Consider the following 14893-nt stretch of genomic DNA (forward strand, 5'->3'; position numbering starts at 1 on the left):
AAGCATAATCAATTTAGTTTCATAATGAATTATGGATAAAGAAACACTTAAAAAACGTCTTTTATTTTAGTAAAATTCATTATGTGATTTTATGAACTAAATATGGTTAGTATACACGATAAATAATATTATTTCCTTCATGTATCCTATATAAATAACAATTTAACATCTTATTTTACAAAGATCACTTATAAGAGAAACAAATAAATAGAAATGAGAGGAAAAAAATGTATATTTACTCAATGAAAAAAATACTTTATATATGTCCTATTTAAAACAAAACAAAAAACAAAATAAAAAATAAAAAAATATGCATTGGTGTTGACACTCTATATCAAGAGATCAAATGAAGTAAGGGAGTAGGGAGCAAGTACGACATTCATGTCTCCACTGGCATTCTCCAGAGAGCTGTGTTGTGGCACAATCCCGTTTGGCTCTGAAAACGAATTTTCTTCTTTGACGTTAGGTCCTGTGATCACTGTTGTTGTTGCTCCAGATGCTTGCACCTTGGAATCCAGTCCACTGATACAAAACCTAAATTTATGGGGATCACTGTCAAAGTTTACAACCTTTATTCTCAAGTACTTCTTCTTCTCTGCAGGATTTGTGTATTGGATTGCCGATGCAACAATGTACTCGGAAGAGGTTTCAAGAGTCGAATCAAGCAGAGTGGCTCCACTTGAACTGCTAAAAAACTGTTGAATCCAATAGCTGGGAGTTCCATAGCTCTGGTGAGAGTCAAATACAATTGCATCCGGTGTCCACCTACACACCATTTCAAATCAAACACCATCAATTAATTAATACACAAAAATGAAATGAAAAAAGATAAGAAAATTACTTTCTGTCGTTGGTGTTTACGAAGAGCGGTGCATAGCTAACCATGTGGACCACGTCACTGTTCTTTTCCAATCCAATTAGGAATGCAGCTTCGGCGACGGCAGCCAGAAGAGTTCCATTCCCAGCGTCCGATTGCCAAACAGCATACTCACTCACAAACGCCTGCAAACATAATCAAACTTCATCTTCCGTCGCAATAATCATATCATAATCATAACTTAATTAATGCTCAAACCTTTGGGCCGTATCGTGGTGCGTCATCGAATTTCGTATGCTTCCTAAACATGTCCTCCGCATTTGTATAAATCTAAAATATGTACATACGTATACATTATCAAAGAATTGTAGACAATTGTTGTTACAAAATAAAAATTGAAGAAAAGTTTTACATGAAAATCGTAGAAATCAGCTGGATGATCCAATGGTTTTTGAGAAGCATCGCAGTTTGAGATGATCTGGATATCTGGATAAGCTTGCTTGATGGCATCATAAAATTTGAGGTAGTTTTCTGTGCAACAAAAACACCACTTGATCATGTTCTTGTTTCATATATAAGAGAAAGAAAAAGAAAAGCAGAGATGTAAATACCTCGATACTTAGACATGGCGCACTCTTCATTTCCAATGGCAACAATCCTGAGATCGAATGGGTCGGGATGTCCCATGGAAGCCCTCAGAGATCCCCATTTTGAATTTGCTGAACCCTTTGCAAACTCAAGTCCATCCAGAGCTTCCTGTTACACAATTCAGAATCTTTATATATTACAAATCTAATAATGAAATGCTAAATAATAAAGAAAATGGAAGAAACTCTGACTTGAATAAAAGGAGCGATCATAGATGTATCCACTTCGTCAGTGAGACTGAGACCTATATATGAACCAAATATGCGGTTAGTAAGAAATCTAATTCTATTGAAATTTTTTATTCCAAAGAATGTAATTTAACGAAACATACCATCGTTGAATACCCACACCGGTAATGCACCGATATCCTCAGAAAACTGATGGAGAAAGGAGAGAGAAAGATAAGATTTTTAGGATATAATGAAAAAGGAAAAGAAAAAAGGTACTTACTTGGAGGCCCTCAAAGTAGCCAAAACCATCGTCGGTCCAATAACCCCAAACATCTCCGAAGTGTCCAGGTCTCTCCTGCCATGCTCCAACGCTGTCTTTCCATCTGAATGCGTTTCTCATATAACCTCCTTCAACGTAACATCCACCTATATAATATTATGGAAACCAAACCGCCATTATTATATATTTCTAACCTTAATTAATTATAACCTATAAACTACGTTTTACGTACCAGGGAATCTGAAAAATGTGGGCTTCAGATCGGCCACCCTCTGAGCAAGGTCCTTTCGGAATCCATGACCCTTGAACGTGTCGAGGGGCATAGCTGATACTTGGTCTAACCATAAAACTCCTTTCTTCGTTGTCGTTATTTGGAGACTTGCATTGTGGTCAGTGGCCTTAGCTAACAGTACAGTCTCCATCCTCGTCCACTCTGTAACATTGCGATCGAAAGACCTGCCACCATTGCACCAATACAATACAATGTTAAATAATTCTAATAATTAATTGTTTATCATAACTCCATATATATACCTAATGCTGTTTGATGCCAACTTCGTATTATCGGATCCAACAAACGAGACGTCAAGATCAATGGAACCACTTGCTTTGACAAAGAAAACTACTTTGTACTTGTGTGCTTTCTCGATATTCTGAATGAATATATGAGAGACATTAGAAACATTAAAAGAGAAAGAAAAAAAGGTAGTGAGATGAGAAGACACCGACCATGCCCCAGAAACCAGGATTGGAGATGCCAACAGCATGAGATGAATGACAGAGAACATTCATACGCAATGCAACTTTGTTTCGATCAAAGCAAGAGCTACGATCGGTTGAGATCTCTATGGTTGACTCATCTCCCACCATTGTCCACGGATATATGTTTGAGGGAACAGTTGAGCCTCCTTCTTCGAAGCCTCTGTTTCGAACAAGCTCAGCCCATAGTCCTCCAGCTCCTGCATGGTTTATTTCCTGCCAAGGATGCAAACATAATTCATCATCACTACCCATAAATTTCATCAAAATTCACACAAATCTAAATAAAATTATAAATTACCTCAAAAAATGCTCCGAAGAAGGTGTCTGGAATTTTTCTTCCTGCTCCTTCCGTGGCATTTATGTGCAAAGTTGACCTTTGCTCAGCATAACAGCAAAGTGTGAAGAAGGTCAAGTAAATAAGAAAGATCTTCATACTCATTTTTTCTCTTTTTCTTTCTTCCTGCCAATGCCTTATGTTGTTGCTTCCATGCTGTATTTATAGAGCATACCAGAACTCATCTTTAAGTATTTCAGTTTAAATTTTCTAAGACCAAGTGCTTCGGTTGAAATTCTTCGGTTGTAATTTTCTGAGATTGAAGTAAAGTAGTTAAAATTTTCTGGAGAAGAAAACGAATAAGGTAGGTTACATGTTCTTTTAGAAAGTGATCATGATTTTTTTTTTCTTAACTTCATGTCAATTATATTAATGTATAATCTTGTTATAAATATATATTCTAAAATTAGAATAATAAAGTGTTAGTTTAAACAATATGAAATATGTAGTTTAGTACTATCTTTCTTTTACTTTATTTTCTTATTTCCTTAGGTGATTGAAGTACCAATTTTCAGTTTAAAATTGTTCTTTTAATTTACTATTATTTTAGAAAACAATTATTATTTTCTGATGAGATTTTGGTTTTCTTTTTATCTAAAAAAACAATTTTAACTGAAAATTCACATATTTAAAATTATTTTCTATTTTAAATATTGTTTTATAAACAAAAGTAATATATATTTTTTAGTTCGGAATGAAATTTAGTTTTCAACCTTATGGATTAAGTATGTGTATGAAAAATTGAGCTTTAAAATTCAACTTTATTTACATAAATATCAGATAATTGGTAAAAAATGAAAAAAAGGAAAAAAAATGTGGAATGTTGATTGTAGTTAAAATTAAGTTAACAGTTAAGCTTTCAGTTTTTCTCCGTAAAAATTTCAGTTTGTTTGCAGTATTATTTAGAAAATAATTTAATTATTATTTTCTGAAAAAAGTTAGTTCAAATTATATGTATGTAATCTAAAAACTGAGTACAATTAAATCTAAAATTTTGCTCTGTTAATTTAAATTCTATAACTTAAAATAATTTAAAATTTATAAGAATTTCTAAGTCAACATTTTAAAGTTATTAGAAAGTAAATTATTCTTTTAAAACTTTTTGTAAAAGAAAGATTTCCAATCGCTCGTATATAAACTAAATTATTCTTTATTAAAACAAAATTCCAAATTTGTATATATTAACGAAAATATTCTCTTAAGATTCTTTATTAAAACATATATCCAATTCTCTCACACGTGACTGTATATTCAAATTAAATAAATAAATAATAACAGTTGGTAATAATGATGAAATAATAAATAAAAGTTTTAGTCTGTTTATATCGATATAAGGGAAGCCGCAACAAGATAAAGGAGAGAGTGTGAAATTATAGTTTTAGAGGTTTAAATAAATTTTTAATAAAAGGTAAAGTGGAAATATAAATTTTACGGAGTGCAGGAAGAAAAAGGGGTTGCAGCAAGAAATGCCCAGCCATATTGAGAATTTGGTTTTTTGGTGACAAAAGGGGTTCTTCCTTCACTTCCAACCATTTATTCTGTACCCCAAAATCTTTGAAATTCCCACATTACTTATTAGCCAAAAATTAATTACCACACCCTTTCTCCTCTTTCTTATTTATTTACACGTATCTACCCTTACCCCCCACACCCCCAAATTTAACCTAATCTCTCTTCTGTCTTCTGTGCCGCTCTTACTCATCTTGTGCCTCTCTCACAACCACACTTCATGTATATTGTTTCTTCTCAACAGCAGCACGAAGCTTCTCCAACTATGAAATCTGGATACGTCATATCAATTACTTGTTCTGTATTGTGCTTGTTACGGATTGGATATCGACCCACGTACATATTCGTATGACACACATGTAAAATGTTCAATTTTAAAGTTTTTTTTTTTTGACATGATTTTGACATGATTCCAACACAATGTTAATAATCACAAATTCAAAAATTTTCTAAATAACCCATAAACTTGTAAACTTATCACATAAGTTTTTATTATGATTATAAAAATGGTTAAGTATGTTTTTAGTCCCCGAATTTTGACTCAAAATTGGAATTCGTCCTTATTTGAAACTTCGATACATTTTGATCCATAAACTTTAGAAATGAATGAATATAATCCTTTTAACCCAATTATGTTAGCTTTTTTTTACGCTTTTCATATTAGTATTGAAGTTTTTTACATTGTTTGATACATCCTTGCTTGAAATATGTTCCACACTTCAAGAAAACTTAACGTAATTGAGTCAAAGTTCAGGACTAAAAACATACTTAACCCTTGTAAAAATAAGGAAAAAAATCTTATATGTCACTATTTCTCACTTTTTTGGATACTATATAGATAAATTAGATTCATTTTTGTGCTAGTGACAAAATGTTAGTTAAAAGTTTGAAACTAATATGTATATATATTTGGGCTTCATAGTTCTCCACAATAAATAATAAAAACAATAAACAACAAATATTTAGGTTAATAAATTTGCATATGTCTTGTAAAGTGACATATTGTTATTGTACTTTAGCTATAATTTTTGTTGTTATTTATTGTCTTTTATTAAGTAGATTAATTAGAATCATTTCGATAGGAAATGAATATAAAATATTATGAAAAAATAAAAAAAGAATATTTTGATCATCACAAATGTGGGTCAGTCCGCGAGACAGGGTGAACTAGGAAAATAAACCCGTTTTTGAAATGTGGGGTAGGCTAGTCTTGTTTGTACTTTGCGGGTCAAAATATGAGCAGGCAAAAACAAGTCTGTTGGCCTACTTTGACATCCTTAAATAAGCCCTAAATTTGTAAATAAACCAATCATGAACACACCGACTTTCAAACTCTAGTTTGTAAAAATACCAGATTCTTGTTTGTAAAAATACCAGATTTGTAATTTCGATTTAAGTAAATTTTGAATTTGTAAATCCGTCTAAATTAGGAATGCACTGAAATTAGAAATTCAATTAGAAAACTTATTAGATATCAAAATTTATTTCAAAAAAAAAAAAACATATAGGACTTCGAAATCTGATTTAGAAAATTACTGAATTTTCAAATCCGATTTGGAAACCCAATGGATTTTGAAATTTGTTTTATGTTATTTCCAGATTTGTTCATCCAGTTTATATTTATTTTTTTTAATTTTCTTATATATTTTTTTTATGTTTTTGTCATTTATATTTTTGTTTAATTATATTTTTGGTTTAATTATATTTTGAACTTATGGTTTTTGTTTAATTATATTTTTGTTATACTTTTATATTTTTATCTAATGGTTTTATTATATTTTTGTTATATTTTTATATTGAAGGACTTTTAAGTGGGTTAAAATATTTGAACACGTGACTAACTCATAGAGTGACATATATAATTTTAAAACAATTATGATATTTCTATTTTTTTTCTCTCTTTCATCTTCTTTCCATCTCTAAGAGTCACTCCTTTGCACTAAGGCCTCCAACTATCGTGACTCTCATGACCGACCATAGACACTATTGGCGACATTGGTCACCATCAAAGATTGTCAACGACACCGGTCATCATCAAAGACATTGTCAACGACATTGGTCACCATCAAAGACCATATCGACAACACCGGTCACCATCAAAGACATTGTCGATGACACCGGTCACCATCGGAGACATTGTCGACGACTCAAAGATGAATAAAGTAAAACACTCCCTTTAAGCCTCCAAAGAATAAAGGCCTAATTTTTGTTAGCACTAATATTCTTTTATTAAATTAATATAAACTTATGTTTAAGAAAGAAAACACCTTAAAAAATTCTTTTTACATATGTAAAAATGTAAAAATATAAAAAATAAAATAATTTGAGTATTTAGGTAAAGTGATTTAATGTATAAATTCTAAAAAAATTATTTTAACATGTATATATAAGTTATAATTAACATTATTACTACTTTGGTCTCAAATTTTACACTTTTAAAAAATAAAATAATTTAAATATTTAGGTGAAGTGATGTATAAATTCTAAAAAATATTTTAACATGTTTATATATAAATTGTAATTAAGCTTAATTACTGATTTGATCTCAAATTAGAGAGACTCCAAATTGCTCTATTTAAAAAAATCAAACTAAATTGAATTAAAATTTTAAACATAGGGATTAAATTAAAAACAACCACTGCTCATGGCAATAACATTGACACGTGACACGATCATGACCTGACATGTGACAGTTTATGTTTAAAAAAAATTGAAAACTTCATGAATAGACACTTAACATGTACCAATATTGCATTAACGTCAACTTAACGAAAAAGACCAAATTGAAGCATTTTAAAAAAATAAGAGAATTAAGTTGAACAAAAAAGATAAGAGGGCGAAATTGAATCAACAACCAAATAAGATGACCAAATGTACAACTAAGCCTTATATTTAGTAGTAAATAAAATACCTATATTAAATTAATTACAACTTTATATTTGAAAATAAAATATAATTAAATTATTATAAGTGTTTGTTAATTTTTATTGATATTAAATATGGTATTTAATGAGTTAAAATATTTTTTTAATAAATTATATTTTGTTTAGGATAAAGAGAATGATTAATTATCTCTATTCTCTTATAATCAATTATGATTTCTACTCCTCATCTATTTCATCTACTTTTCTCTCGTTGCTTTCTTCTATTGTAAAGTTTTTTTCAAGGTTTACATCTATTCTAAAGTTATTCTTTTAAAGATTTTGATAGATTCCATTTTGGTTAGCATGGTTTTCCTTCTATTTCTATTGTCGTTATTTTTATTCTATTTGTTGGATTTGTATTAGGATTAAAAATGTGTTTTTTTGCCTGATTTTTTTTTTGTGCTTTTCAACTTATGAGTTTTGAGAGTTTTTTTGCATACATTTTGATAAGGAACTACAAAGTTTGCTTGGATTGAATTGCATAATTATTAACTAGGTTAGGGTTTTAGCCTTTTGGTGAATAATAGAGATGAAATATCTAATAAAATAAGCGATGAACACGAATTGTAATTCGAGAACAGTGAGAAAGTCAAATGAAATTAATTACAAAAATTTAATAGATAATTTTGCATAAAAAAGAGTTCGAAAAAGCATATTTTAATTTAGTTTTTCTTTAAATCTCTAAAATTCTTGAGCCACCCTTGCTGCGACTACCAGGACGGTGTATGTGAATGAAGAAGGGAGATACAAGAGATACATTTTCTCGTATCGGTGACTTATGCAAAATTTAATGAGGGGAAAGAGGTAGAACAATTTAGGGAAAATTGTGAGACCCGAGAAATTTAAATAATTAAATAAATAATTATTTAATAAATGTGGGTAGTGAGAGCCTTTATGACATTTAATACTAACTTTCATGACGTGGAAAAGTACTAACTCAAATAGTTGAGAGTATTTATTCCTATTAAGAGGACTTGAGTTTGAGTCATATATATGCCAATTGTGTGATTATTTTGATTTCATTAATTTTATGATATGCTTGATCATGATGAGTGTTTATAAATTCCTAGATGTATAGGAATTGTCAAGTAACACGAATTGGCTTAATGGTTGTGCATGTACTTGGTAACTGGGAGGTTGTGGGCTGGAAAATGAGGGGGAATAGGAGAATTTCGTGTGTCTACCATCTAAGGAGTTTAGAACACTAAAGAATTGAGTTAGGGGAGTTCCACTTTGTGCTTTACATCTTAATTATATGATTGCGTGTTAAGCTTGATGATTGAGGTGTATTTTCTTGCCATTTTCACCTAAGTTTCTTTGCGTTTATGAACTGCCATTTCTTCTATGAACTGCCTAGCGGCTAGGTGTTGCCCGCCAGGCGATGCGAGCTGGGTTTCCAGTTTTCTATTTTTCGTGGGTTTTTGTGATGTTGGGAGGCCTGGAAGGAATTTCCATATAAAATGGAATGATCAATTGTGCGGTTACATGTATGAGCCTCTATGATTTGATGATAATGTATGAATATGGTCATGATTGGGGATTAATGTCATGTCGGGATTGGAGATGAGAGAATATGTTTTCTTTCCTTGATTGCTGTTGTGTTTTATGAAAACGATATTAAATTAAACTAGCATGGAAATCATAATTTGGATGAACCGTTAAAGACATGTTAAAATGTATGCCGAATTGATAATTTGCGAGTTGTGAAATTCGTACTGGTGTAGGAAAAATCTTAGCAGAACCCAGAATTTCTATGCATCGCCTGACGACACATGAACTGCCGCCAAGCGACATATCAGGGCTGAGAGTCCCTCTGATTTCGTTTCGAGTTGGGCTGTTGGGGTGGATTCTTTAGGAAATTTTGTGTATATTACTGGGTGATTGGGCAAAGGTGTTTGAAAGGACACACATTTATGAAATTGAACTAAGTAGAATTATGTGATAATTGGAATTACAGGAGTGTAAAAGTGGTAAGTTTACTTTGATTGTGAGGTGGTGTACTGTATGATTTGAGAACTGTTATGAATTGCAAATTTGGATGATTGATGGAAAATCAGTGTGGTAAAATGGGTTGTTTGAGTATTGTATGTATGTATGCGTAAGTGGTGATGGAGTAGGAACTCACATGATATGCTTTACTTGGTCAAATAATATATGAATGTGTTGCATTGTAATTCAGTCATAGGGTCATGACTGAATAATTGTAAGTGTGTTATGGATTATGTGTTATGTGTTTGGGGTTCATTAGAACCTGAGCAAAAGTGCCAAAAACCAATAATATTGCATTACTGGTATGGCGCCTGGCGACGCATGATGAGCCGCCAGGCGGTAGTGATCCAAAATAGTAGCAGTGGCCACTGGATTAGTGTGGCGCCTGGCGGAAGCAAAATGGTAGAGTTCCTGGAAGTGCGTGGCACCTTGCAGCATGAGGTGCTCGCCAGGCGGCCTGGAGCGCAAGTTCATCTAGCGACGAAGTGAGTGGCGCTAGGCGGTTCTAGGTATAGAGTTGGACTTCATGGAGTGTTCTACACAGTTTTGGATGGAGGTCTTGATGTGATGTTTTGTTGGGTACCCAGTTACGAGTGGAAATTGTATTGGGGTAACACATGGCCACTCGAGGTAGAAGTTTGGTGGTTTTGGAAGTCCAGTGGAGTGTGTGAGATCGTGGCTCGTATGGATGGGTTCCGGAAGATTGCCCTCCTCGGTGTTATCTGACGAGTTTGATAGTCTTGAGATAAATACGGACTGTGGTTTGTATTAGGGAACTCCACTTGGTGTCGCGAATTGTAGTTGTTACAAATTTATTCCCACGTGTGGACTATTAGGTGGTGGCCTATAGTCGGAGGGGCGAGTAGACACTCTTGATAGCAAAGGTCGATCAATATAATCATCAAAGGGTGTAAAATCAAGAGGCGTCCAACATAAGATTTGGAAGTCGAGGATTAAGGATTGGGGTTCTAACAAAGGTCATGGGTTTGAAATTGTATTTTTAATTTATATTGTATTTCCTTTTATTTGAGCTCACCCTATCTTTGTGTGTTTGGCGATGATCGTGTAACTTATTACATGGGAGCAGATGTTGATTCAGGTGAGCACGTGGATGCTTAGAGTCGGAGTGGGGCCAGCATGGGAGTTAAACATAAAGATTTTTTTTATAATGTTTTATGGATTATTTTGTAATCAGTGCTATTAATAGTTTTACTAATTGTAATAGGTGAACCCTTTATGGATTTGTTTATTTGGCACGTTTGAAATAAAGTTTTAATTTTTCCCGCATTTTGGAGAAAAGTATTTTTAATAATAAATGCAGATTATTATTATTTGTACTATTTAAAATTTTAAATAAGTAATTTCTGGCTAGGATGTTACAAAATTATGAAGTTGAAGGTTGGTGAAGATGAAGAAGAAAAAGATGAAGTTTTCTTCAAAAGATATTTTTGGATTGAACATTATTTCCCGATAAGATTATTTTGTTCGCTCTCTGCCTAATTTTAGAGTTTTGTTGTTTTATTTTCTTAAGGTAGAAGGGTGAGTAAATGAGGTGGTTTGATGAATTCCTTTTAAGAGGGAAAAAAAGGGGATGATGGCATTTTCTATAGACAACCACGGTATCATTTATCTTTTATTAACCATGGTAAGTCATAGTTATTGGTATTAGGCTTTGAGACTACTTTCATTTGTGCATAATTGGAAAAGGAAATTAAAATTCATTTATTTGGAGAATTTGAAATACTTTCATAGAAAATGATATGTTTGGATGAGGAAATTAAAAGGAGATTGAAATTGAAAAATTTTAAGAAGCTATTTCAAATAACTAAAGTAGTAGAATTTGAAATTCACTAAAAAAAGAAATTAAAATTCCCCAATTATGGAATTACTAATTGGTTAGGACAAAAAAGTTAAAATTCCCCAATTATGGAATTACTAATTGGTTAGAACAAAAAAAGTCCATGACCATGCTTTATAATTTGGTATCCCACAACAACACATGCAAAACAATTAAATAATAAAATTAATCCATTAATGACATATACAAAACTCAAATTCAAGTTCCCTCAATGTTACTCCACATGCACAACCAATTGAACTACTATTACTCCTTGTTATAATTCCCCGCATTAATTATCATAAAGATCCCTTTAATTGTATTTATATTAAATAAATATTTATTTATTTAATTTTTTCGGGTCTTATAGTCTGAGTCAGTTTGGATCGAAGGTTTAGCCAGGTCAGTCCGAACCAAAGGTTGAGTTAGGTTCGCTTGGACCGAAGGTAGAGTCTGGTTGGGTTGATGGTCGAGCCTAGTCAACTTAGGCTGAAGGTCAAGTCGAGTTAGCCTTAGTTGAATGTCAAGTGAGGTTGAGGTGACTCAATTCATACTTAAGAATAAATTTGAGTTTGCCTTAAAATAGATATTAACTTGCTTTATCTAAACAAGAAAATTGAAATCCAAAATATTTCAATTACTTAATCCAAAGAAACTATTTAAGAAATGAAACTAATTCAATTGCAAGTAATTCAAATACTATATATTTCAATTTCTTTGGATAATTGAAATTCTTCATTTAAATACAAAGTTAGTGTTGGAAAGAAGATGAAAGAAGGAAGGAAAAAAGAGAAAAAAAAAAGTGTAAAATGAAAGAAAAATAGAAAACCTATTTTTTTTTTTTAATTATACGTGTAAGTCTATGTGTTAGTTGTGCAAATCTTTTAATGAACTCAATATTTTCATTAAACACTTCATAAAAAACTTAAAGTCCTTCTATGAGAAAGATATATTCCAAACATTTATGAATGAATTTTATATAAAATTTTCAAAATGATCAAATTCCAATCTCAAATAATAACTGTACTTTTCCCCTTATTTTTTTTTTCTTTTCATCCCTTCTCTCTTTTATTTAACTAACCCCAATAATTTGTGGAAAATACGGCAGAGTTTAGAAGTGAACCGAACCAAGGAGGAGGAAGGAAGCAACCTATGTTGATCTGTGTACAGGAAGCAGGTAGAAGCAGATGGAGGAGAGTGAAGTGCTGCAGGAACTTCACAACCTATCGCACATAGAATCAGAAGAATCACTGAACCTCATCCTCTGCACCCTCTGGTCCACGCGCAACACCGGTCTTCCCCTCTCCGACAAGACTCGCTTCCAATCCCTCCTCCGCCTCTCTTCCCTCTCTCAACTCGACCCCGTAAGTAACCCTCTCACCTCACCATTTTCACCGCCAATTCCCTCTTTTCCACCATCACCTCACTTATCTCGCAGGTCTTGGCGTGCCTCCGCTCCCTCCTCCGAAAATGCGCGCGCTACAACCTCGCTCGCCACGACCACCACCACGACGTCTTGAAACTCTTTCCCCCCGACCTTCCGCAACAACTCCGAACCAATCTCCTCTCCTCGTTGAGGAGAAACAGTGATCGATGGAAGGAGGACGCGTCGCTGCAATTCAACGGAACGCCCAATGTTGCTCCTTCTCTGCTCTGGCCGCGGCATGACCCCGCCTCTGTTGCCCCGCTCAATCGCGCTGATTCCGAAACGGCGTCGTCCTGCTTCCAGTGTGATGCCGTTGCTCCTTGTGATGACCTGGTAAGGAACTGGACTCAGTGCGGCCGGTTGTCTTGAAATTCATGTAGCTACTGCGTTGATGTAAAATTGATGATACAGAATTTGAATGCCTGTTTTATGTCTGACGTGTAGAAATAAAATGTGGAACGTTCGATTTTCATTTGATGGTTTAGATTTTTGATGATAGATGTATGCATTTGACGCTCGATTGCCTAGACTCGTGATAACTTAGAACTGCATTGCACATTTGAAATATGAATGGTTTGATATTCTTAATGCGCTTACTGTGTGAATGTGAGGAAAAGTTGTGCTCTGATTTTTGTTACAAATGACCTAGGGTGAACTGAGCTATATCAGTACTTGGTGCTCATTAGTTATTAGTGATTATTTACTTTAGACCCATTTTCTTTATTATCTAAATTGAGTCTCTTACTGTAAAATATAAATACCCTTGCTTCCTCTTTTCTTTTGGCTATTTACTGAATTTAATTTTGTTTTTTATTGTAAAAATTTTAAAATAACATTGTAGGAAAGCCTTCCTTGCCTCAAATCGATGACGTGGACCATGGAGAACCGTGGATCATCATCCCCTGCGGATAGAGTGGCTATAATCAGCCTCAAGGTAACTAAGAGAGTAATGTATTAAGCGTAGTTATTATGAATCAAAATCTGCTTTTAGAAGGATTCACTAAAATTTTGTTAACGCGATCAGATATTATGAAGTGCTAAGATGTATCTGCAATGTCTTCTTTTGGCTGTTGTTGTGATGTACCTTTGTGATACTATACTACGAAGGATTTCCTTGTGATATCTGCTTTCGTTTGTAGCTGCATGATTACAGCAAGTCTCCATCAGGTGAAAAAGAGGTGAAGTTTTTTCTCACAAGGGACACACTTGAAGCTATGCTGAGATCCTTGACATACATCAGGGAACAACTGAATACTGTAAGAATTTTTTCTTATATTTATGATGAATGTTATACTTTGAAGTTGGCAGAAATTTAGGTCCTCGTTGAACTTTTCATAGTCTCTTATGGTTTATTTTTCAGTATACTATAACATTATATTCCTGGAGAGAAGTTTAGGAAAGAAACAGGAATATCTTTTTCACCCTTACAAATACCATGATTTTTGCTTTCGGTTGTATCATTTTAATTTTTTGTTCACAATCCTTATATTGTCTAAATCCTCTTTTATCCTTCTGGTTAATTTTCTTCGCAAAAGTGCTTACATAGCTTCGCCTGACATGCACACAACACAAGTGTTTCTATTTCAGTAAGATAGGTGGACAAAAAACACAGAATTGGACATTAAAGGGATGATCATAGAAAAATATTATATGATAAAAAATAAAATTTATATATTTGAATGAATGTGGAGAAAAAAAATTAAGCCCTATGAAAATTTCATGAAGCAGTAGCTTTCCAGGCAAAAGCCCCTGGTATTCTATTTAATTGTGCAATTTTGAAATGTGTTTGCAGGCTGAGACTTCTTCCGGGCCACCAAACAAGAAACAAAAGCTGTAGCTGGTCTTTCCAGAAATTAATGCCGTAGTTCCTTAGTCACAATACTTGGTTATATTATTAGGAGAAATATCTCATCTGTTTAAAACATCGACCGTAAAAATAGCGAGCCAGTGAAAGAAATGTTAACCAAGACATGTTGTAATGTCGTTTGCCTTAATATATTGGATTCCATAACTGATTTTTGATACTCTGATTCTATAAACATAATCTTTCATAAAAATTTGCATGTGAGGGTGTCCTTGTAACGCCTTCTCTTTTCTATTTATCGTGGCAACGCAATGAATATAAAAATATCTTTTCAAGTATTATCCCTCTTCTTTTTTGACATTGAATTTTAAGAGAAAGGGTAAATTATAACTT

General features: G+C 33.0%; 2 protein-coding genes across 3 annotated transcripts; one reads left to right on the plus strand and one right to left on the minus strand.

Moving 5' to 3' along the window:
- Positions 1 to 270: 270 nt before the first annotated feature.
- On the minus strand, positions 271 to 3116 carry LOC114190379 (alpha-L-arabinofuranosidase 1-like). 2 transcript variants are annotated; one of them, XM_085667054.1, is made up of 12 exons: positions 2976 to 3116; positions 2645 to 2890; positions 2450 to 2568; positions 2148 to 2371; positions 1916 to 2061; positions 1797 to 1842; positions 1657 to 1709; positions 1429 to 1573; positions 1230 to 1348; positions 1076 to 1147; positions 842 to 1002; positions 271 to 765 (listed from the first exon to the last, which is right to left on the minus strand). In XM_085667054.1, exons 1-12 carry the CDS (start codon positions 3114 to 3116, stop codon positions 330 to 332), a joined length of 1908 nt encoding a protein of 635 aa, XP_085523180.1. In that variant the 3' UTR covers positions 271 to 329. The 2 variants fall into 2 exon arrangements, with proteins under 2 accessions (XP_085523180.1, XP_085523182.1); XM_085667056.1 differs by lacking the exon at positions 2976 to 3116 and having other exon boundaries at positions 2148 to 2346; positions 2437 to 2568; positions 2645 to 2889.
- A 9242-nt stretch (positions 3117 to 12358) lies between these two features.
- LOC114176543 (uncharacterized) lies at positions 12359 to 14720 on the plus strand. Its single transcript, XM_028061625.2, has 5 exons — positions 12359 to 12634; positions 12709 to 13029; positions 13538 to 13630; positions 13836 to 13952; positions 14489 to 14720. The coding sequence occupies exons 1-5, from the start codon at positions 12458 to 12460 to the stop codon at positions 14531 to 14533; spliced, it is 753 nt and encodes a 250-aa protein (XP_027917426.1). The 5' UTR covers positions 12359 to 12457; the 3' UTR covers positions 14534 to 14720.
- The last annotated feature ends 173 nt before the right edge of the window (positions 14721 to 14893 follow it).

The sequence above is a fragment of the Vigna unguiculata genome, chromosome 1 (assembly GCF_037176805.1).
Source record: "Vigna unguiculata cultivar grain cowpea cultivar isolate G323 ecotype 2 chromosome 1, ASM3717680v1, whole genome shotgun sequence".
Classification (NCBI taxonomy): domain Eukaryota; kingdom Viridiplantae; phylum Streptophyta; class Magnoliopsida; order Fabales; family Fabaceae; genus Vigna; species Vigna unguiculata.

Coding starts and splice junctions, on each gene's coding strand:
- LOC114190379 (XM_085667054.1), bottom strand. CDS start 3,116: ATGAGTATGAAGATCTTTCTTATTTACTTGACCTTCTTCACACTTTGC. Junction 2,372..2,449: donor TTGGCATCAAACAGCATTAG/GTATATATATGG, acceptor CAATGGTGGCAG/GTCTTTCGATCGCAATGTTA. Junction 1,710..1,796: donor GGTGTGGGTATTCAACGATG/GTATGTTTCGTT, acceptor GTTCATATATAG/GTCTCAGTCTCACTGACGAA.
- LOC114176543 (XM_028061625.2), top strand. CDS start 12,458: ATGGAGGAGAGTGAAGTGCTGCAGGAACTTCACAACCTATCGCACATA. Junction 13,631..13,835: donor TGGCTATAATCAGCCTCAAG/GTAACTAAGAGA, acceptor TTTCGTTTGTAG/CTGCATGATTACAGCAAGTC. Junction 13,953..14,488: donor TCAGGGAACAACTGAATACT/GTAAGAATTTTT, acceptor ATGTGTTTGCAG/GCTGAGACTTCTTCCGGGCC.